The sequence below is a fragment of the Pseudoliparis swirei genome, chromosome 1 (genome assembly GCF_029220125.1).
Source record: "Pseudoliparis swirei isolate HS2019 ecotype Mariana Trench chromosome 1, NWPU_hadal_v1, whole genome shotgun sequence".
NCBI lineage: Eukaryota > Metazoa > Chordata > Actinopteri > Perciformes > Liparidae > Pseudoliparis > Pseudoliparis swirei.
Genome location: NC_079388.1, coordinates 11614372 through 11637945, shown reverse-complemented (window position 1 = coordinate 11637945; position 23574 = coordinate 11614372). Strand labels below are relative to the sequence as shown.

The window sequence follows — 23574 nt, the reverse complement described above, 5'->3', positions numbered from 1 at the left end:
ATCTCATTAAACTCTAATTTATTCAAGAACCTCCGCCTTGAAAACCAAAGACAAATATTCACCCTCACCCAAATCAAAAAGAACAGGCATTATTTTCCTTTTAAAACAATCTCCCCCCAGCAACAGACAACCCCACCCTGCTCCAGCCTGTCCATTTAAGCCCCCCACCCTCTGCCACCCACTCAGCCTTACTCAGTCTCAAGACCCACCACATGGTCATTGATGAAAGCGGTCCTCCTCCAGGAATCAAATGAGCTGGAAGGACATCAAGGAGCCCGGCGGCCCCGGCCTCAGCACTAGTCAGCCGGGCCAGCGCTTGGGTCTCACCCACCCTCTTCCGCCGCCATCGTCCAACTCCATTCTCTTGGCCCATAAAGGGGGAGGTTAATGAAGCATGGGGAGGGAATTACACTAACGCTAACCGGCAGATGTCCCATATTGTGCCTAGCTACAATAAACAATATGGCTGCCTCTGGTACATTTGCATTAGAAAAGGAGGCACACTCAGAAAGCCATGTTTTGACTGCATCTTGCAGAGGGCTGACTACTTTTTTCCTGATCCTCTGGCTTTTTCAGGGTCAGATCTGTTGCCAACTTTGTGTGATTTTGTTTCCTCCTGGCCAAGTTGTTTGTAGGGTTTTTAAAGTTTGAAATGCTGTCAGTTGAAGATGGTTACGTGTTGAGCAACTCAACTTTGTGTGAAGCGACGGCTCACAGTCGCTGTCCGTGCCACATGCGGTTTTAAACTTTGTGGTAGTGTGCTAATTTGGCGCTTCTAATTGTTGGCACTCTCCGAGTTGCAATGCAGCCAGTTATGGTGTTAAGCATAACTGGAATATTTCTCATTAATCTGTAGTGACGGTAATTGATACAGAAGAAACTGTGGCACTCGGGCCAAGGAGGCCAAGATTGTTTGTGTGTTTATCCAAGAGTCACACTTCTGAGATAATTAGTGTTTACTAAGAAATGCTGCTGAAAGGAAGCACGGTGAAATGGCTATTTAAAGCAGAGAGGAACTGATGGGGGTGGGGGGGCGGGGGGGCATGCTATTGTGTCAGCCCCCTTACACACACGCACACACATACACACACACACAATCTCCAACTGCCTGCCTTTCTCCTATGGCCCTGTCTGCCCTCCTCTCTGGGTCATGGCTGGATGGAGATGTAGAAAGGAAGGTCTGTTTATGCATCCTGCCTGCCCTTGGTCAGAGGGCACACACACATGTGCATGCTTACACACTCACTGACACACACACTCTCGCACACGAAGGCACCCTTACACAGTCTGGGGTGCGTACACACAAATGGGGATGTAGATACACGCATATTATGTGAACACAGACCAGAGGGACATCCAGTTTGTGAGTCTAAAAACACACACACACACACACATCCACACACACATCCACACACACATCACTCCACATCGCCACAGCATTGTGTGGGGCGTCCTGTCTCCTCCTCTGTGGCCAGCACAGCAGCCAGCCCCAAGCCGTTTGCTAATGTTTTCTGCTTGAGTGTGCAGACCCCTTTGACTCAGTCACCAGCTGGTGGGCCAGTGAATAGAACTGCGGGCTCAGGTCCATGTCACTTGTGAGGTCTTGGCGGAGGCTTTGGGGTAGGGGGTGTCAGGGTTTGTGTGTGGGGGGTGTGGAGGTGCGGGTGTGTGTAGGAGTGTATGAGTGTGGAGTTGGATGCACAGTCCAAGATGCAACACACCAACGCATGTCCAGAGCGTCACCTGAGATTTTCTAACAGAGTAATTATTGGGACTAATGTTCATACCTACATTTACTCCATATTTAATCATTAGCATCTGTTATTAATCTGAAATAGTTCTCCCTAAACTTCCTTTTTATTTTTTCCAAACCAAAGCTCAGCCAAAACCACCGCGCCACAATCCCTTGTAATGACTCGTTGTTTGTTTACGGTTGCGGGACCTGTTTGAGAGTATTTCGGTTTGAAAAGAACAAGTCGAAGCTGGTTTCGACATAGTTCATCCATGTTACTGTAGCTAGTGTGGCAAGGATGCAGCGTCTATGGCCATTTCTGAGGTCATAGAAAGAGAACGGGTGCCAATTAACCCGAGCAGGACAGCTGCTGAGATACAGAGATCCATAGAGTCTGGCGTGCGTGGGTGTCAGTTATCAAACATCTGTCACTGTGGACAAGACAAGACATATGCCTCCTCTAGTTTACGTCCTCCATACCACAATGTCTCTCCCTTAGTACTCAACTTCTCACTGCTGGGTATTGTCATTTGGGCCTTTAGCATCCTGGTTTGACATAGGAATACATTATAATGTTAAATGTAGAAGTGTGGGGTCATGACACCATCTAACTTCATCACAGAGCCACATCAGAAACATGGAAGCAGACTTCAACCATGTCGTCTGTGCTGAATGTCACACTCCCTGTATCGAGTCTGTGTAATGTTTACAAAAATCATCTTTCTTCTGTTTCGTTGTCCTACAGGATATGATGTACCAGCTGCTCCAGGGGCTGGACTTCCTGCACTCGCACCGCGTGGTACACCGTGACCTGAAACCCCAGAATATCCTGGTCACCAGCGGAGGACAGATCAAACTGGCCGACTTTGGTCTAGCCCGCATCTACAGCTTCCAGATGGCGCTCACCTCTGTGGTGAGTCATGTTATTCATATCTCTGAACTCGGCAGGGTTCATCCAATAGTTCCTTACAACAGGGTGCCTCAAAATAAACACTCCCAAACACTGTGAGCCCAGAGCTTCACAACTGATAAAAAGAAACCCAAAAGTGGGCCCCAGGATGTTTTAACTGGGTCATAGACACAAATAGACTTGGATTGGGAAAAAATAAATGATCTATTACATTGTTGTTTGACGTCATATTTTCAGGCGCATAGTTAGGCTCTTCTACACTTTTTTACTTTGGTTGACACCGAGTACTACATCTGTATCCTTATTCCTTTACTCCACTACTCTACCTCTATCAGGAGAGGCATCTCACTGAAATCCACCCGCAAAACGTCTGAATCGTGAGTGACTGATATTGTTATTGAGGGAATATACAAGAGTGAACTCACAAAATATCAACATAAACAAGTGAAAAGATCATGTGTGCACAGCAGCAAGTGTGCATGTCTTTGCTCATTGCTTATGCTTTTAAACTCACATGGTCATTCTCATCAAGGCACACTCGGATACACACTCGGAGATATACACACACACACACACATTGGCTTGAACTACCCTCTCATCTCAAGAGAGCTAGATAAAAAGCGTCTAATGTGATGTAGCGGGCACTGAGGGGGCATCAGCGGTAGCGCTGCAGCGCTGAGCCAAATGATAGGGTTTCTCTGTGTAAAGTGAGAGGCGAGGGCCCCCGTGGTCCGTCTCACGAATCCCTCTGTGGCCGTTGCAGACGGGGATGGGACAGATGAGGAGAGGCAGACACCCCTCCCTTTCCACTGTCGGTACTTTGATGTCAACTGTTGAGCTCTGGGCTCTGATGACCAGATAAAAATAGAGAGTGAGACTGAAAGGAGTCTTGGGAAGAGGGAGAGATGAGACTTTTTAGATTAAGGTAGCCAGCAACAGTAGCTCGGTACCTTGTTGTGAACCCGTACTTACCGAGAGAAGCTTTTCTCACATTCGATCAGATATATGCTCCCATGACTTTAGCTCCTTTGCTAATCACCCTGATTTCCAAACCGTGTACGATTTGCGTTTGTTTCATTTTAGAGGTGTCAAATGTATCATCACAGAAACATGAATGCATTAACATTACAATGGACAGATATAATGTATTTATTAACACAGTTACAAAATATTGTGTAAAATATACTGAAAGTTAAGGTTACTCACCCGATCTGAGGCACCAGAGTGATGGGAAGGAAGATGAGGGTTGTAGCAGAAGGCCGATTTTTATTATGCCAAGTTAGCAACGCTCATGGGAACTTAAGTCAGGCTCACGCAGTCGTGCAGCATCTGCCCATCTAAAGTAAATATAAACATCCTTTGGGAAAGAATGCAATGTTCTTGTGTATCCATTCAGCTCTCGGCATCAGATGGACACATGTAACTATTTGTGTATTGTCACTGCACAATAAGATGGGAGCAGCCGGGGGAGTGGTCACAAGCTCCCGTCTCCTGGAGCTGACGTTTATCGGCGTAAGCATGTTGAGAGGCAATCAACATGATCCCAGTCTCGTATCTTGCACCTTCTAAGAAGTACAGATAAATATCTGTGTAAGAAAACAGATCGTTGCGAATGGTTGAGTTTCAAAGTTTAGTGTTTTGTGACTCGTCCCGGCCCTAAACTGTAATTTCTCTTTATTCTTGTTGTCAATGGACATTTTTTACGACTTGGATATAACTCCTCAGTATTTCCTCCATTTGATTACTACAGTTTATCACTTGGTCAACTGTGCATCATCATCAATCTATCAAAGTGTGCATAATCAGATAATTTACATAGTGTTACACAATATTCAGTGTGCGTGTGTGTGTGTGTGGTTTCACTGCAGGTTTAGTCTTTTTGTAGATGTTATACTTAGTAAATGGGGACACTTTCTATCCAGGGTTGAATACTTAATGCAGGAATTCACCTTTACATGAATGACAAATATCAGGTCCCCAAAACTACTCATGCACACACAAGGACAGTAAATGTGTGTGTGCACCCACTCACACGCTCATTTCCTGCTATACAGATTGGGCCACAACAATTAGATGGAGGTTGTGTGTGTGTGTGAGTGTGTTTGTGTGTTTTCGTGCACGCATGTGCTGCAAAGGGAGCACAGGATCTTTGGTTCTAGATAAATGTTCCTATCTCTGGAATCCCCCTATCAGTCCAACACACACACACAATATCCATTCAGTGTTTCCTCTCGCTAATAAAAGCAGATAATCTACACTGTGTGCAGCGCACATGTACACAAACACACACAGTGTTTAAGAGGATCTTCCTCTTTGCCCAACAGAGCAGCAGTTGCTTATTTAGTCACCTAATGCCACCGTTACTAGCAGACAGATGGACTTTGGAGAACTGCTGTTGCCTAAGCGAACAAGACACTTCTCCCTCACTTTCAAAGTGATTCATTTAGCACTTTGAGAATGACAAGATGGCTGAAGTGTGCATTTGCATAAAGTTCTCAAAAAGAGTCCCTTGCTCCTCCTATTTTTGTCAATGACTGAAAGTAGCCCTCTTGTACTTTTTGCTGATGATTTACCAGTGTTGCTTGCACTTCTCTTTTCGTGATGAATTTGCTTTCTCACTTAGCAACACGGCGTGTGGTAAATATGTCATTGGCCAAAAAAATGTGTTTGAAAACGTGTGCATTGGCGTCTTGGTGCAGTTGCACACGCATGGTTGTGCGTGACTGATGGCCTCGTCGGCATCACCCACCTACCATGTTGCACATATTTTACCCTCCCTGAAAGAGGGCGAGCGGGAGGGAGGGAGGGAGAGAGAGAGAGGGAGGGAGGGAGGGAGGGAGGGAGACCACCCATTGGGTTGGTACTGGGGTCCAGATTAGGCTGCCCCTGGCAGTCCCTGGAGATCCGTTGCTTTGTTGATGGTTTTTTAATGACCCCAGTCTGGCTACAGGCTCATTGTGCAGCCTTGAGTGACAGGCAGATGGGAAAAGCTGATGGGTTAATCTGACATTCCTGGAAAAAAGCGGAGAGGGGTCTTTTTTTTGTCCATCTCATTGAGATCCATTTCTGTCAAAGCACTTTAGAGAAAACCGTTTCATGTTTTTGAATTTGTGATAAAAGCAGAAATATACAGCCCAAGACTGCATTTCCATGTAATACAGTGTCAAAGCAAGACTTATTAACCCTTGTGTTGCCTTCGGGTCAATTTGACCCGATTCAATGTTTCACCCTCCTGTCGCCTTCGGGTCAATATGACCCGATTCAATGTTTAACCCTCCTGTTACCTTTATATTTACTAACATATTTTACCCTTGAGGTCAATATGACCCCAGCTATTAAAATCTCCAGAAAATTATTAGAATTAATATTGTTTTCCAAGTTTAAGTGTGAGGTACTTTATGTTTGTTTGTTGACTCCCGAAAGAACACCTACATTAAACATTGAATCGGGTCAAATTGACCCGAAGGCGACAGGAGGGTTAAATATTGAATCGGGTCAAAATGACCCGAAGGCAACACAAGGGTTAACTCAAATGTAGGTATGTTTGATTAATATATATATATACACTACCGTTCAAAAGTTTGGGGTCATCCAGACAATTTCGTGGATCGTGGGACAATCTTGGATTTGGGAAACTCGAAGGGAATGCCACGAGGCTATTGTGAAGGCACTTGGTATCAAACGTGTGTGTTTTTCTAGATCAAAACCAACCACATTTGAGGAGTTGCTATAAGTCACAGGAGATGACAATTCATTTATTCGTGGTGAAAATGTTGTTGGTCCTGCCTCCGAGTTCATCTTAAGTGAGTCTTTTATTGAGTAACACGATAACCAAAGGGAATTTTAGGACTCCTCAGGTCTGCTTGCCCTTTTGGAGTCTTTTCCAGTAAAAAAAAGTGTATCAAATTAACCAATAGTTTTTCTTGTTATCTTTTTACAAATATAATTTTGTAACGGTGTGTACAGTCACTGTCTTAGTTTCCTGTAAATTCTGTTGTTGCAGAGGAGTGAAATTGTTACCTGCTCAATGGTATTTTCCCCATTCTTCCCCCTCGTTCCTCTGCTTATAGCCCTCCCACTACGCTTACCAGAATTAGACACTCATCTCTCAGATGACATTAAACAAATTGAAACCAGATTTCCTGCCCTGCTCAAACAGCAGACTGACTTTTACAATGCTGAGCTATCAAGAGCAGTCAGACTCTGTTCAGTCTGGATTTAGGTTTTCACTATGAATGTGTCTCCTAATTTAGGGCCCATGCTTGACTATGAATATGTGTTCAAATCTGTGGCTGTGGGTTAGGGGAATGTGTGGATTGGTGGGTTCTCCTTTATCACAGGTTGTGATGAGCAAGATAGTGATGAAGATGAGCTGTCTTTAAGTCGGAAAAAACCACGCCTTTAGATGATGGTTCTTTTTGCCCTTGATTCAAATTAATTAAGCTATATATATTAACAGTTTCAAGACTGTAATTATAAGAAAACCTCTTTGAAGAACAAACATGCAGTCCTAAGATTCCCATAATCCTTACGCTATAATGCCATACATGCAAGCGTCAGTAACTCCCTATACAGCAGGGTTCAGGAACGGACCCGATAAAACTGAATGGCAGTCGTGTCTTTTCCCAGATAATGCATTTCTACTTCAGGCAGACAGACAGACAGACAGAGAGACAGACAGGCAAGCAGGGAGAGGGGGAAAACCCTTGCACCGCACGCAGGAGAGCACGTGCAGCGCACTCTGGGAATGTTTAGATATCTCCTCAAACAGCTCTGCATGGGAAAAAAAGGAAAAGGCATCCTCTATGCCTTGACTGCAGCCGGCTGGAGCGAAGGGGCTGGCCCCAATTTGACATAGGCACACGCACATGCACACACACACACACAGTTTACACACTATGAAAAGAGATATACTGTACATACACGCATTCAAAGGCAGACGACTACATTGTAGTCTGCATGTCACATGCACAGTGCAGGTTTTATAAACGAAATTCTGCGTGTATCCCGAGTGAAAGTGTCTGAAAGCAGTGGTATAACCACTCTATATATACACACACACACACACACACACACACACACACACACACACACTCTTCTGTCCTTTACTGCATTCATTGTTGATGGTCTCCTGGCAGTGCTCCAGGTGGGGGGCAAAGGGGGTACTGACGTGTGTGTGTGTGTGAGTGTGGTGCACGTGCACACACACCGGCATCTGAATATTAAAGCCTTGTCTGTACCAGCAACGGCAAGAGGAAGAGACGGACGGACGGACGGACGGGGGGGGGGGAGAAAAAATTACAGCATATATCAGGAATTTTCCAGCTAATGATGTGCGGATGTGGTAGCACTGGGGAGAGAGAGCCCCTGACTGTGCTGTCTTTGTTTCGCTCGCCGAGGGCCCCATGCTGCATTCCTGTCCACTGTGCATACTTTGGCAGCCGTTGTAGTGCCCCCTTTTTCTGTTTTACTGTGTACAGTTTGTGTGCTGCTCTTGCACTTTTCTTTCGAGCCGTGTAGCTCGGTCTTTCCCCCTCTCCGCCTCTACTTTTCCCGCTCAACTCCTATTAAAAAATATTCTTTCTCCTTTTTCTTATTTCCTTTCTTGGCCTGGTGCAGCTGCATTGTTGGGATTGTAAATTGTTCTTTTTGCAGTACAAGAGAAAGAAAGAGGGAAAGTGAGGGAGGAGTGAAATAATGGTGTTTACAACATGGCTGACTGCTAGAGCTTCGAATGGGGCCTCTCGGGAGACACAACATTACAGCCTCAGCTCCACTGTACTCTCTCGCTGCATAGTTTTGCTCTTATTATTATTATTATTATTATTATAACATCTGCTCTCCCTCTCCCATATGGGGCTTTCCTATACACTCTGAAGCCTTTGTCCATTTTCTTCCTTTAGATTTATGCAGGAAGACTTTAATTTGTGACGGGTTGCTTTCAGGAATCTAATCAAATTCTAGCTCAAGACTTGGAGCATCAAACAGTTGAGCCTTCTCCGGAAGGCGTTAACGAGCCTGACCTTGTATTCCCCTTCGTTCAGTAATAGCTGAAAAGTAAAAACGTCCAATCCGGCTCTTATTGACTCAATTACAACTATAATTTGGCCTCTAGTGCGTCCAAAGTACTTGTCTGTTAAGTGTGCATGTGTGTGTGGATGGTATGTGTCTGTGTGCAGTGGTGCTCTTTCATCCTGGGCTTCCTCAGTGAGAGGGAATGTAAACACGGGCCCCCGGCCAAGCTCCATCAGCCCCAGTACCTCTGGCGCAGCAGCCGTAAGCCCCTGGCCTCGTCCTCATGGCATCAGGTCACTGTGAAAGTGCCCCTCGAAAGTCCTCATGGAAAGCGATGAGCAAATGTTTGTGTCATGTAGCACTGGTGAGAGTTGAGGATGGCGGAGAGAAAGAATGTACATATTGTGCCCATTATTTATTCCGGTTTATTGCAACCTGGGTATTATTTGTCATCATTTCTATGGGTAATTCTACCTTTTTGTGCTCATCGAAGTCGTGGCTGAGAACTGGGAACACGGCAACATGACGACAACCAAATCTGACGAGGCCAAAACCCCAAGTGGGGAGACAATCAACAGCTTGTAAAAACAAGGCAGCTGTTTCAAGGAAAGTAATTACGTCTATTTCTCAGACTATAAAAATATTGTATGAAAAGATTGATACCACCCTCATGGCTGTTCGCTGATTATAAAGCTACTAACGGGGGGGGATTAGTTAGCCTAGCTCTTTCCAAAGTTTAAGAAGTCCACTTACCAGAAGGACTATTAAATAACTAATTCCACATATCTCATTGTATTAATTTGTAAGTGGGAATCGGAGGTAAAAAAAATAATAACTCCAAGATACCCATTAATTTGGGGAGTACAGTGCGGGAAAAATAGCCAACACTATAAGAAAATAAGTTGGAATAAACCAGAATGACCCTTTATAAACATCACAAACAACACAAGCTACAGATACTGTGCAGGCACACAGGTAAAAGCAGGTGCTCACTTAGTCACAAGCAAGTACTCAGACACAACGCAGCACAAACCAAACGCACATGCAAGGCCCCCCCCCCTCATTGTCATACTCCATGCACAGTGTGCTGGAGGTACACGTCCGGATGTTGCAAGTCAGACAAGTTTGGAGGTCCGGCCCAAGAGGTCAGGAGGTCCACTGGGGCAAGAGAAGCCATTTCGTCCTGAAGCAGAGCAGGGATCCGCAGTGAGGAGGATGGTGGTGTTGGTGAGGGGGAGGATGCTCTCAGCAGAAAGGAATTCCCAGAATGTTGTCCTTTAATCTGGAGTCAGCCTCACACTCTCTCTCTCTCTCTCTCTCTCTCTCTCTCCAACTCTCTCTCTCTAACTCTCTTTTTTTCCTTCCGAGGCTTTATCTGACCTCCTCTGGCTTTCCTGTTACCATGCGGAAGAAAAGAAGGGTGTCAGAAAGTCAGAGAAACGGATTGAAAATCCAAAGCAGCTGACCCTGGAGCAAAACCACTGTACAGTTGAGGGCTGACTCACTCTCTTGTGCCCGATTGTCCTACATACTGTATGTGTGCGTCTCTGTTTTCATGCAGCCTGTACAGAGGAGGGTAGGCAGGAGGGGGTAATGAAGGGATATGTGAAGCAGAACAGAGCAGGAGAAGGGTGAGAAAGGGACTAAGAAAGAAGGAATGCAAACGTGGTCGGAAGAAGAAGAAGAAGAAGAAGAGGAAGGAAGGGACAGAATAAAGCTCAGAACCACATTGCAATTGGGGAATGTTTCTTTTTACAACAGTCTGTGTGTAGTTATAATCATCTCCATGAAAACTGTTATTAGGTTGAGTGTTACAGCCATGACTCAGAGCATAGTCCTTTGTAAGAGTATTAGTTCTGAGATATTAAGTATAGCAGACTTAAGACTTCCTTAACACAGAGACAGTTAAGTATTTTATGGAGAGTGAAACTGTGTTCAACATGCACTCATGGATATTACAGGCTCTCCAACTGTTTGTTGTATATATACTTTACTGCATTTCAGAGTGTTTTACAGACTCGTGGGCCTTCAGAAACAGATGTAGAAAGAGAGGCAGTTGATAGAGAGCGAGAAAAGGATGGGTGTGCCGAGTACAGCAGGACTAACATTGGTATGTTTGGAAATGAAAAGGAGCAGCTTGTGACTCTGAATCTTTGGTTTGAGATGAGCCAGTTGTTAATAAATTAATCATTTCACAAATGCTTAATGGATGGCACTTTTTCCGTGGTGTGAGTGGATGGGGACAAACATCACGTTGTTTAGAGGTAGGATATTTTATTCCTATTCACAACCAAGAAGGTATTGCGCATACTACAAATAACCTGTGTTTCCAAAGCTGGACACGGCTTATTTCTCTCTGCCATAGACCTCTACTGTTGTCCAACACGAGTTACATGTTGCTTTATTTTGATAATCAAAAATGTGTTAGTCTAAAACTGAAAATATTTACCAAAAGAAGCACAACATTTGGGAAAGCACCTTTTTGTTTGGTTTATGTGTGTGGTCCTTTTTCCAAAAATAATTGTCTTGAGCGAGGACAAATGTGATTACATGGGTCAAAGTATATTCAACATATTACTTTATTTTATATACAGTGGGAAGGTATTCAGACCCCTTTTAAAATGTTCACTCTTTGTTTCATTGCAGCCATTTGCTAAAATCCCAAAAGTTCATTTTATTTCTCATTAATGTTCACTCAGCACCCCATCTTCACAGCAAAAAACAGAAATGTAGAAATTTTTGCAAATTTATTAAAGAAAAACTGAACTATCACATGGTCACAAGTATTTTTCAATACAAATATTGACAAAATATATCCTATAATGCATGTATTACTACAAAAACAGTGAGCTACAGTGCAAGTTGCTCGGGTGTCTCTTAAACATCTAATTCTCTCTACGTGTCCGCGAGTGCACTCATGTGTGATATATAGGTCTCGTTCTGCAGATGTGGCCAGGTTTACGAGTAACTCTGCATCGCACTGAGGCGGATATACCCCGAGCTCTAGTTCTGTGGTTCTTCCTAGAAGGCTCTGCGTGTGCATTTGTGTTCAAAGCCCTGACTTTTGATTCTGCACGCCTGCTAACTCCATGCAGCAGACAGACGTCTCATAGATTTGAGCCTGCAGCTGCAAGTGTTGGAGGAAGATTTTGATTAGGGCATTTGTCCCTTATGCATCCATTCACCATTAAAACACATTTTAGATAGCAGGGGGGGAAATGGAGGTGCGATTATGTCCTAACTAGATATCAAGGTGAATAATTTCAGAGAACCTAAAATGATAACAAGTTCCTACAAAGTGAAAGCAATGCAGCCTTTTCCTACGTTAAAGCGCCAGTAACTGACTACATGTGCCGCTCTGCAACTTTTCATTCATGCTTTTCTTTGAGGTTTCACTGTTCTTAAAATCGTCAATGACCCTCAGTCAATCTGTTCATTCTCAGCATATGTCTCTTTTCTGGTCATGTGGCTCAGCCGACACATCTCGGCCAACCAGACTCAACTTCCTCCCTATTTCCACTGAAGCAGGAGACGAGAAAGTATCACACATCTGCAAAATGCTGCCCCGGCTCTATTAATAGTGTCATTCAGTTTCGAAGAAAAAAAATGTGACACAACTCTTTATTCCCCTTATCGGTCGCTGTTAGCGCACTAATAACATTAGCTGATTGGACTCCTCGTTGGTTTTTGCAAATATTTGGTCATGAGCCCAAAGCATTGCAGAAGTGTTGGCATTACTGAAAACGTTTGGTTTAATTTATCATTTGGGGATCATGAATATTTGTAAAAACATTAATTTCGGTTGTTTTTGAGATATCTGGAACAAAGGACTGACACCATGATTGACATCCACACAGCCACGCTGCGATCATGGCTAAAACACAACGTTTTAACCAATGGAAATGACATTGGGCATTAATGAACAAGTGCACTTACTGAAGTGCAGGGAGGAAAACCACCGGGACTTGTATTACTGAGATCTACCTCCCAGTGAAGTTTCAAAGTCTATAAACCATGAATTTACTTGACTGATTAAAGTAATTTTTAAGAGGACACGTGAGCACTCGTTCATATTATCTCACTACATCATTCGAAGAGCATTGTGCTCCTATTACACACCGCAGGCTTGAGGACGGCATCTAAAAGCTCGGGTATTGTTTCCCATACTCCCGCAGAGAGTGCAATAAAGATATCTCAGTGACACTGCACTTGTTTTGCTTACAAACATTCGCCTCAGACTCTAGGATCCCGATAAGCACTCTGCAGTGCCAGAGGGAAGAGCTGCAGCCAAAAGCTGTTGGAAAAATCTGGAGTTTAGGAAAGCACCTGGACCCAGTCCACTCTCCTACTAAGGGTCACTGAGTTTTGTCTGGAGGCTTTCCCTACTGTAGCTGTTAACAATGCTGCTGCTTTCCTGCAGGCTATGACACACACGCACACACACGCACACTGAGCTCCCAATAGAGTTACAGGGACACATTTGGAAACCAGGCGTGGTGTGAAGTGGCACAAAATGGTTGCTCTAATACCTCAGGTGGGTGCAAGGTTGCTTGATGCAAGACGGAAGGAAGAAGGAGGGGGTCGTTATCACGTCACGATAACGAGACAGCTGCCAGGTCTAATCCAGTGCAACATTGCACTGTTTCTCATTGTAACGGGTACGACTGAACGTATAATACACACACAGTATGTTGTGTCACTGGTGGATTGCTGTGGAAAGATTGTGTGTTGGGAGTACACTAAAATGGGAGCAGGGAGACGTGTCCTGCCAGATATGATTTCATGTCTTATGTAAGCCTAAAATGAGGGCAGAGAAGTATTAACCCTGCGTGTGTGCATGCGAGTGTGAGCCCCCCATCTCAATACGGTGACATTTACTCCATGCAAACACCTTTAATTTAACCCTTTTCATGTATTTGTGTTGTAGGTGGTGACACTGTGGTACAGGGCCCCAGAGGTGCTCCTACAGTCCAGTTACGCCACACCAGTGGACCTGTGGAGTGTCGGCTGCATCTTCGCTGAGATGTTTAGGAGAAGGTGAGAGTGAAGAGAATTTTGATGATATGTAGGTCGTTACAGAATCGGTTATTTGGGTGTTTCTTAACCCTTGTGTTGCCTTTGGGTCATTTTGACCCGATTCAATATTCAACCCTCCTGTCGCCTTCGGGTCAATTTGACCCGATTCAATGTTTAATGTCGGTGTTCTTTCGGGAGTCAACAAACAAACATAAAGTACCTCACACTTAAACTTGGAAAACAATATTAATTCTAATAATTTCCTGGAGGTTTTAATAGCTGGGGTCATATTGACCTCAAGGGTAAAATATGTTAGTAAATATAAAGGTAACAGGAGGGTGAAACATTGAATCGGGTCAAATTGACCCGAAGGCGACACAAGGGTTAAACACGTCCGTTTTCTCAAAATGGCACCCGTCAGCTGCGTTGTGCGCAATCACATTTCGGTTGACTTATCAAACCATTCCAGAAATGACAGGCTGCTGTGGTTGCAGCATGCAAGTCAAGATCCTGCTTCTTGCTATAGGTATTTGTCAGTTTGTGGTCTAACGAACTCCACATGCTGGAGAGCTAAACTAATAACAAAAAAAGGTTTTTAAAAGTGTAACTTCCCCTCTATGGAATAAATGAAATATGTCCTTGTGCCATGGGGAAATATGTATCATCTAATATTAATATGTATGCACCATAGTATGTTCAGAACTGTGTCTTGTGAACTGGGCTCTATCCAGGCTGGACTGGACTGGTGTGTGTGTGTCGGAGTAGATAAGAACTGTCTTTCTGAGGTGGGGCTGAGTGCCAGAAGGAGCAGCCTTGCTGTAATTTATGCTTCCTTCCCAACCGTCCTCACACCCCAACATGCACAGCCACACACACACACACACACACACACACACACACCGACTCATGCTCTGTATGTGGGACTTAGTGGGGATGTACAGGCTCCAGTGGAAAAGGGTGACGTGGGATGAAGAGACTATGGAGTCATGTGGTCAAATGACACGGTCACACAGAGAGATGACTGATAAATTAAAGGAGAATCTATATTGAATGGAGATGCGTCCCTACAGGGAAGGTGGCCACTGAATGGTTTCATAAGTATAACAGTTTTGTGTATTGTATGCTATGGAGACACATTCTCACCCCGATGCATCAAACGCAGAGCTTGGTCGGTGGTCCTCGGCTTTAAACTATAACGCTCTGCGTACCCCTCTAGCGTCAGTTATGGACGTGTCAGGAATCGGGATGTCGCGATCCAGCGATTGCCATAACGGATATACCGGCACTATATTGTCCAAAAAGTGCTTTAACTCAGCAGTCGGGGAGAATTCTGGATAATAATTTTTTTAAATAACGAGGCAGTCGGTGTGAACTGAGGATTATGACGGTTTACTGTGTAAAGTTTTACCGGCCATTGTAGTCAGCCATGCCTCTGCATCGGTGTCAGCCGCCGAAGAGTCCTGATCACGCTATGTTGTTTGACGCATTGGGACCGAGAGGGTCGGCTGTGGCTTCTGCGGTCGTCCCATGTGGACCGATCTGTTGGATACCATTAAGGGGAGACATCTCCTGGACAATGGAGGCATTTCAACCACGCCTCCCTAACAGTGAGAACGTGAGATATAAACTCCAGTGTTTTTGCGTTTCTCATTTTTAAACGCTCAGTGCATGTTGTGCATGTGTGCTATAAGTCATGTGTCCGCTTCGTTTGGTAGCCTGCTCTAAAATTGACAACAATAAATTTTTTCATAGGCCAGATAAAGTCTTTGCTTTGGATGCATTCACATACATTAGGACAGGCTAACGGGAGGGTCTGCTTTGTTATTTATTATTAAGGACCTTTTAATGATCATTACGCTCATATGTGACTTTGTTATGTAAGGAAAGCACTTCCACTGTCCTTTTACCACACACATTTGAAATGTGTGTCCATAACTATTGCAGATTTCTTCAATCTTCTCAGGTGCTCAGTCTTTGTTGCCCAATATTTGTCCCTACCTCTTTATTGATTTATTTCCTTTCTACATCTTCTAATAAGAGCAACACATATTTGTAATGATTAATCAATTGGTTAGTCAACAGAGAAATGAATGGCAACTCTTTTTGACAATATTTTAGTCACATGAAACTCCCGTCAAGCCGTTGACTCTTTGAGGTGGATGACGGTTGGATGTACTTAATGCCGTACTCAACATGTGGTAACGCATCATGAGGCATCACAAATTGCAGCATTTCGTGGCTGTGTAAAATGTTCAAACATGCACCAAAGAATTTGTGACAAATTGACATGTAATTGAGCATCTTACGGCCTAAATATCCAGGAACCTACATAAAGTAACATGTGCCGTTATGCATTATGTGCAGAGGATATTGTGTTCTTTTAAAACCAGGCGCAATCAGATAGCAGCGAGGTGTGTGTGTGCAAGTTGGCCAGGTTAAGGTACTTCTTCCCTCACCCTGACACAATAAGCTGTAAAAAGCTTTGGTGTGGATATGTGTGTGTTTTCATAATCTGGCACCTGTCCAACTTTGCCTTAAGGCGGAAGGCAAGGCAGAGTCCTTTGATGGCAATGAACAGAAAATACTCTCTCGCCCTCTCTCTCGGTCTCTCTCTCTTTCCCTCCCTCCCCCTCTGCAGGTGATTAAGATGGCTTTTTAAAAGGCCACCTGTTAGAGATTAAAGGGCACCTGGGAAAAACGGTGAAAGAAAGCTAAAGAAAGCGTGATTGAGGGAAAGTGCAGAACAAGAGAGGATGAGAAAACGCTGCTTATTGGTTTGCTGTTCAGGCACAACGAACCAGACATCCCCACTCGTGGTTGAATGAATTACCTTTGACAATAGTTGGTATCTAAAGGTAATTTTTGTTTGTCTGTGAATGAAGGAGTATATCAGCTAAGAAATATCGTCCGCACAATCAGGAAATTGATCCGTCCATCATTTTGGACTCTGGGCCAGACAAAAAAAGCAATCTGAAGACATTACCTTGAAAAAGCTAGGTAAGTTTTTATAATGACAATAAGCGCTAGTTGAAGCTTCACAGAGCTGTGAGGACCCTGTTACCTTATGTTGCAGGTCAGAAAAGTGGAAATCCAACCTCAAAATGTCTGTCTCATGAGTCATGACACTTCAAAGCTTCTCCTCGCTCCACTTCCATTATCAAACATGCCATTGTAAAAAGAAAAAAACCCTCCTTTAATGACTATCTGAGAAGAGTTGGGAACTGGTTCTCTCAGGAATCTGAGCAAATATCATACAAGTCTGCATCTGCATGGCTGTGATAGTGTCGGGGTGAGTCATGGCTCAAGTGAATGGGGGTGAGAGCGCCTGCTTGTTGACATTCCTCCAATCGAAAAGGTTGAACGCGTTGTGTTCATGGTCTGGGAGAGGCCCCACCTCCGTTTGGACTTTCTCACCGTTTGGAACTCAATTGATGAATCCTCAAAGAGACCAACGCATACCCACATATACAGGACGTCCACATTTTTGACAGGCACACCTGCAAGTACAAGCAAATTGCACCGGCACGAGCTTAAACACACTCCGTTGCTCTCCCTCCGGTTCCCACCCTGTCAGATTGACGCTCTCACGTGCAAACATGCACACACACATTCCCGAGGTTGTTTCTGCGGAATGTGGGACAGAGCCTCGCTGGCACTAAAGGAAGCGTGACTCAGCAGCCTGACCCACAGTCTCAGTCCAGCTTGTGTGTGATGGTATATACGTACGCATGTGCTCATGCAATGCCCAGTGGGGAGCGGTCTCTTTGGTGCCTGTGGGCATTTGTACACCCTTACGTGCGGACCTAATTTGAGTGTGTGCAAATGTGCACACACACTTGACTGTTGACTGCGTGCGCATGCCAGTGGTCGGCTCGATGTGAATCCAGTTATCCCCCTCCAGCAAACCACTCCAGGTTTAAAAATGGACCTCTTGGAATTATCAGCCCTGCTTGTTGTGGCACGATGACTTTGCTCTAGGTGATTTATTTCTTCATCTTCTTTTGCAACAGTCAAAAACTGGTTTGGTTTGATCTTGAATGGCTTTCGAACCTCGGCGCAGTACTTTACCCTGAACCACCGATGTGGTGTGTTCCTCTTTCAGATCGATGTGTAGAGCAACACTGAGACATCCATTTGAATAACTGAAAGAAAAATGTATGTCAATTCCACTTCCGAGCAAAAGCATGTGACCGAGGGTTTGCCGTCACTGTAAAATGTGCAAAAATAATACCCCTGTGTGACTAATTTCCCAGTGTCTGAGTCTGTAGGAAAGTGTGGGTGTTGAGCTATGCAAAGCTTCCTGCATGTGGGAAAACACAGGGAGCACATGGTGGCTAGCCGTACTGTTGACTTCAGTGAAGTGGGGTGCACTTGAACCGCCTTTGTGCCTGGATACAGAATGCACACAGCGATGTGACGATATCCTGCATTACATTGACATCTGCTGGTGACGAATCATTGAGGCAAAGTCGAGTATAACAAGTATAATAAGCTTCTCTGACCCTACTGCTTCTCATAATGTCATTTTGGGAGTGACGCATTTAGAAAGTAATCTTGTTGCCCTTCATAATTGTGAGAGGAAGGTCTTCTCCTTGAGGGCGACGCATTCTCATATCCTTCCAGAGGAACTTCCGGTCTTTCATGCATCTTTCTGTTGGAATAATCTCCCTCCCACTTTCCTCTACACATTCACACAGAAAAAGAGTGCAAAAGCAGACGCACATGAGGGATAAATAGACTTTATGTTGTAGCGAGCGGTGGCCGGCAGACTTGTGCTGATGATGACTGCTGGAATTTGTGCGGGTGCCAGGGCCGTGGCCGCCCACGGGCATCCAAAGACTGCCCAAAGCCACAGGAACCACCAGCAGCCGTGCTGCCGCTCTCCTCCCTCCTTTCATCCCTCCCTCCCCTTTTCAGTGGTACTACCAACCCTGCTTCACCACCCTGGCTACATGAGACGGAGCTGCCAGTGTGGGGCGACTTCAAACGCTCGCATCGGAGTCAAACATTCCTCGTTGGCCTGAGCCAATAGCTTTTTTATCTCTGAGCTGTTTGTCTGCAGCATACCGTGGGATAGTGAGCATTGGGACTCATATAGAAAGGTCAATAAGAACATAAAAAACACTTTTTAATGTTTTTAACTTCTCCTAGACTCATAGATGTCATCTTCAAATACCGTGTTGTACAGTAAACTGACGTAAATGTTGAACTGAACTTGTGTTTTCTTTCTGTTTCCCAGACCGTTATTTCGAGGGAACTCAGATGTTGATCAGCTGGGGAAAATCTTTGAGTAAGTATTATTAGCTGCACATCCTGTTACCGTTTCTGAGATCCTGCATGTTGCATGTTCATAAGTCTGAATGTACAACATGGGGAGAAGCCCTCCAAACTTTATTGGACTGTCCATAAAAATCTTGTCAATCCAATCGATATTTTGAGAACTTAAGTCCAGTGTCTGGATATTCTCAATTGTTAATTCATTGAACTTATTATCATGCATATATCCTAAATATAGAGCGGGCTGTGTTTTAAATAACGCAGCGCCTCCCAGACAAGGCCATGCTGCTCTGCTAGGGTGAACATCCCCCCAATGCTCCAGACACGCAAGCAAATAGTCAGTTGCTTTATCAGGAGGATTTTAACAAAGCTTTGAACTGGAGAGGCAGTGAATGCTAAACATTGCTTATGTGAAGGCATTAATGACGATGATCATCCCACAGTGTTGTTGGGGTACCATCAGCAGAGGACTGGCCCCAGGAAGTGGCCCTACCACAGAGTGCTTTCAGCCCCCGGCCCCCTAAGCCCGTAGAGGACTTGGTTCCAGACATGGATGAGCAAGGACGGGCCCTCTTAATGGTTGGTAGTACGAACCTCAGGTCAAACTTATCCACATTGATTTACAATACATTACCTTCTCACCATACATCATTCATACCATAATATTGCAGTTATACATTGACCAATCTTCTCCTTTGCAGCAATTCCTTGCCTTCAACCCCTCCAGGAGGATATCGGCCTTCGCTGCGCTCAGCCACCCCTACTTTCTAAGTGTGGACAGCCACAGTAGGAGTGTGTACGCGGCCCAGCCAATCCCCAGCAACAAGCCCACTATGGAGGAGAGGACTGCCTGACTGTCTTCCTTCGCCCTTAATCATCCCATACAGTGTCTATAAAAAGTATTCTGCGCACCCCCCCGCCTTGGTGATTTTCGTTCTTCATTGTTTTTTCAGGGTTGTTATTAAAGCTTTTTTGGCACTGATATATAGATAAATCTTAAATGTCAAATCTTACATAAATCCGTTCAAATAGTTTACAATTTAAGAACAAATGTACAGAACACAACATTTGCCAAAGGGATATAGATGTGGTTAAATCTTTTTTAAGTTCTTAAACCAATCCGGTCTGGATTGTGATTGGGTCATTTGGGGGTTGTCCTTTTGAAGACGGCCCTGTGTAGCTGTAAATCTACGGGTTGTTTTTCAGGCAGAAAAACAACCATCTCCCATCAGGACAGCAGGTTTCCTCTAGGATTCTTTTGTATGCTGCTTCATTAAATGTACCCCCCCCCCCCCCCCACACACACACACACACATACCTTTGCCACCAATAGCAGGCATATCATTGAGTTTGTGGGTTAAAAAGCTTAATTTTAGCATCCTCCCGCCAGGGAGCCTTCTTTTGATCCCACATGCCTTTGTGTAAATGCAAGTGGCCATGCAATTTTTCCAACAGTGGCTTTCTCTTTGCCAGTTGGCCCTAAAGCTAGAAATGCAGAGCTGTGGAGTCAGAGTCCCTCATCCCAGTAAGAGAGCCTTGTACCTTGACCACAGGCCTCCGTTGTGGCCTTATGGCTTCTTCACACATAACCTTTAGTTGTTGAGGATGCTATACTTGTACTCTACTCAAGTGCCGTCAGAGTTTACTGGCATTCTAACTAATTGGTTCTTCTCAATACTCTTGTTGTAGGTCAGTTTGTTTCGGTTTCCATAGTATTGTAGTTTATGCGCTGCTAAACAAAAAATACCATCCTAGATTACGCACGTGATCACTATTCTACCTATCATTCAACTTCTAAAAAGCAGCTGGCTGCACCAGTGAAGCAGTCATATGAATCAATTTAAAGGGACATTTTTGAATGAATATCAGTGTCAAAAAAGCTTCATCAACAGAGATTGTGTTTTGAATGTCCTGATTTGGACCAATGGGGCACATACTTTTTATAGTCAATGTACAACACTTTAGGAAAGTACTCCTGAAGAGAGGAAAGAGTCAACAAAGAGGACACCAATGCTCTCACCCACTGAAAAATGCACGAAAGCTATCTTCCTTCCATGAACTGTTGGATTGTAATTGCTGCTTTTAGGTTGTTAAATGTTGATCTTCTGCGTTAACAATGCAAAAAGACTTGCATCTCACATAGACTGGTAGTAGTGGGCAAGCAGACTGTAGAGGCCATGAAGCAGAGGCCTCTTTAAGACCAGTGTTTAGCCTCGCATGAGCCCCCCTTGACTGGGGGGCCGGACCACACATGATCCTGGGTGGACAGCGTGGGTCTCACCGGCCACAGTGCTTACTGTAGGTGTGTGCAGTGAGCAGATATACAAGACCAGATATGTACAAAACATGTAGTGTGTGCACTACCACTGACCGTTTGCTTATGCACACACCTACTTATTGAAACGTTATTGGGCATCACAAGCCAGCTACTCACTGCCATGTTGTGTCTTATCATTCCAGTCCTGCGTGTATTATAATACTGCCACCCTGAGGAGGTCCTGAGTAGCTGCAGACCAGTAGCAGGATTCTAATGGTTTCTGCACTCTTCTAGGAACTCATCATAATGGGCTGATATCGGTGCTGAGACGATGATGGAAAAAAACTAATAGAAATGCTCCTGCCACTCACTAATCTGCCATCATGGGCTTTTTATCATAAGATACAATTAATATTTACAATCCGAATGTAACAGTAATTCACAGGCTTGCAATAGGTGGACAATGTCCCACCAGCACTATTCAACATGAATACATTTGGCACAGAATGGTGTCGCCAATATTCTGTATTTAATTTAAATTTAAAGTCTTATTTTCATCAGGTCGTTACTTGATTTAAAGATGCTGGGGCATACAATATTCGTACACCAATTACACCAACTGTTTAGATGAAGATAGGATTTGTGTAAGAATAGTTTGACAATGTAAGAAATGTATAAAGGATAGGCAGTGGTACTGTACAGTATAGAGTGCTAAATACAAGCTGTAATGATAGAAGACTTTTGATCTGCGCATCGTCAGCCCCTAGATATGTCGTACAAATGGATAGACGTAGAGAGTAGCGAGGGTCTGTGGAATGTTGTTTGGCAAGAGTATTTTGTCCATTGAAAATGTGTTGTGGGCTCTCTGGGTGCTTGTTGCATTTAATTTGCTTTGGATTGAGTGACTTTGAATTTGACATAGCTTTTGATAATGAAATAATGCACAAATATCTAGTGTACAGTTTTTGCTTATTTTACCGTCATGTCCAGTTACATTCAAGTTCAGCTATTTTTTACCAGAAAGGAAAAAGCAAGTAATACAGAGTTGTATTTTTGTATGTAGTAGTTCTTTCAGAACAGTAACATATTTGAACACTGGTTTACGTTTTCTTAACAGGTAGTGCTGCTAGCACACACACACTCTCCGACTTTCTCAGGTTCTTGTTATGGTCGTCCGAACCGTTCGGGCACAGTTTGCACATCTCTGGGCTACTAACTGACCACATCACAACACCTTCAGGTTTTCTTTCAAGCTGTTCCATGATCATGTCATTGATCATAGTCTACTGTCATTCCTATTTATCAAATATATGTTACTGTAGTCATTACTGTCTGAAGATAACTGCCTGTATCGAATGTTTCCCCTCCTCCCCCGGCAACTTGTAATTGCTAGATGGCGAACACAATGTAGATTCATGTATAATTGTCTGCTTGACTAAGCACTGTGTGAACTTTTCTATTTGATAACGCCTTACATCTGGTGTCCGTGGCGCGTACAATGCATTACTGAAAATAATGACTGTTAATACATTTCAATCTCAGAACACAAAACTGAAGTCAACTGTTGAGCGTTTTAGAACTTTAACTGTTTTGAAACCAACATAGCTTCATCCATCGTATAACTCAAATTACACATTATGTTCCTGTGTCACATTTCTGATTAGCATACAGAAATGGAGGCTGGGAACAACACAATCATGGCATTATACTTATGTATGAATGCAGGCATTGGTGTCTTATTATTGTGTTGCACCAGTTGAATAAAACGCAGCTTTTTGTGAATGTTGTTTTGGACTCATTTGTAAGCATGATTGACATTAATGAGTTGAGTGACTGTCGGTATTCATTTTTGGAATACGGGATCATTAGAGCCAAAGCAATTGCTGTTGTAATTTGTCATAGTGTTAATTACTTGCATTCTGCCACAGTCTTTTGTCATCATATACTTCTTTTTCACATTTGCACAAGGAAAAATATATTTTATTACATTTTAAAAAATGGTGTTAAGTCTATATGTGTATACTCCTAAACTAGAACATAAACTTTGGAAAAGCATGTATATCGATAGATACAGATGTTGATATAGTTGCAATAGACATCATTGAGTGGTATTTCTTTGATATTAGCTCATATTGGGAGCAAAGGAAAGCAACACTAAATTTGCCAAAGAAGCCACCAAAAAGAACCAAATTGAAGTCACGCTAACAAAGACTGAGGAAAAAGCTCAACTATGTTTTTCTATAACTAATAGAGGTCTGAGAGGTACATGTATGTTATTAATTTAATCACACTAGTGTTCGCAGTGTTTAGAGTCCCGATCTATACTCCAGACCAGTAGGTGGCGGTATTTCACCATGTTGTTTGGTT

The 23574-nt window shown here is 43.8% G+C and overlaps 1 protein-coding gene across 1 annotated transcript in view; it reads left to right on the top strand.

Moving 5' to 3' along the window:
• The window catches only part of cdk6 (cyclin dependent kinase 6), a 30207-nt gene extending 7218 nt beyond the window's left edge, over positions 1–22989 (top strand). Inside the window, exons 4-8 of the mRNA XM_056415959.1 lie at positions 2478–2645; positions 13585–13694; positions 18913–18963; positions 19394–19529; positions 19652–22989. Coding sequence (XP_056271934.1) covers positions 2478–2645; positions 13585–13694; positions 18913–18963; positions 19394–19529; positions 19652–19804 — 618 coding nt within the window. The 3' untranslated portion in view covers positions 19805–22989. The remainder of the gene's footprint in view (positions 1–2477; positions 2646–13584; positions 13695–18912; positions 18964–19393; positions 19530–19651) is intronic.
• The last annotated feature ends 585 nt before the right edge of the window (positions 22990–23574 follow it).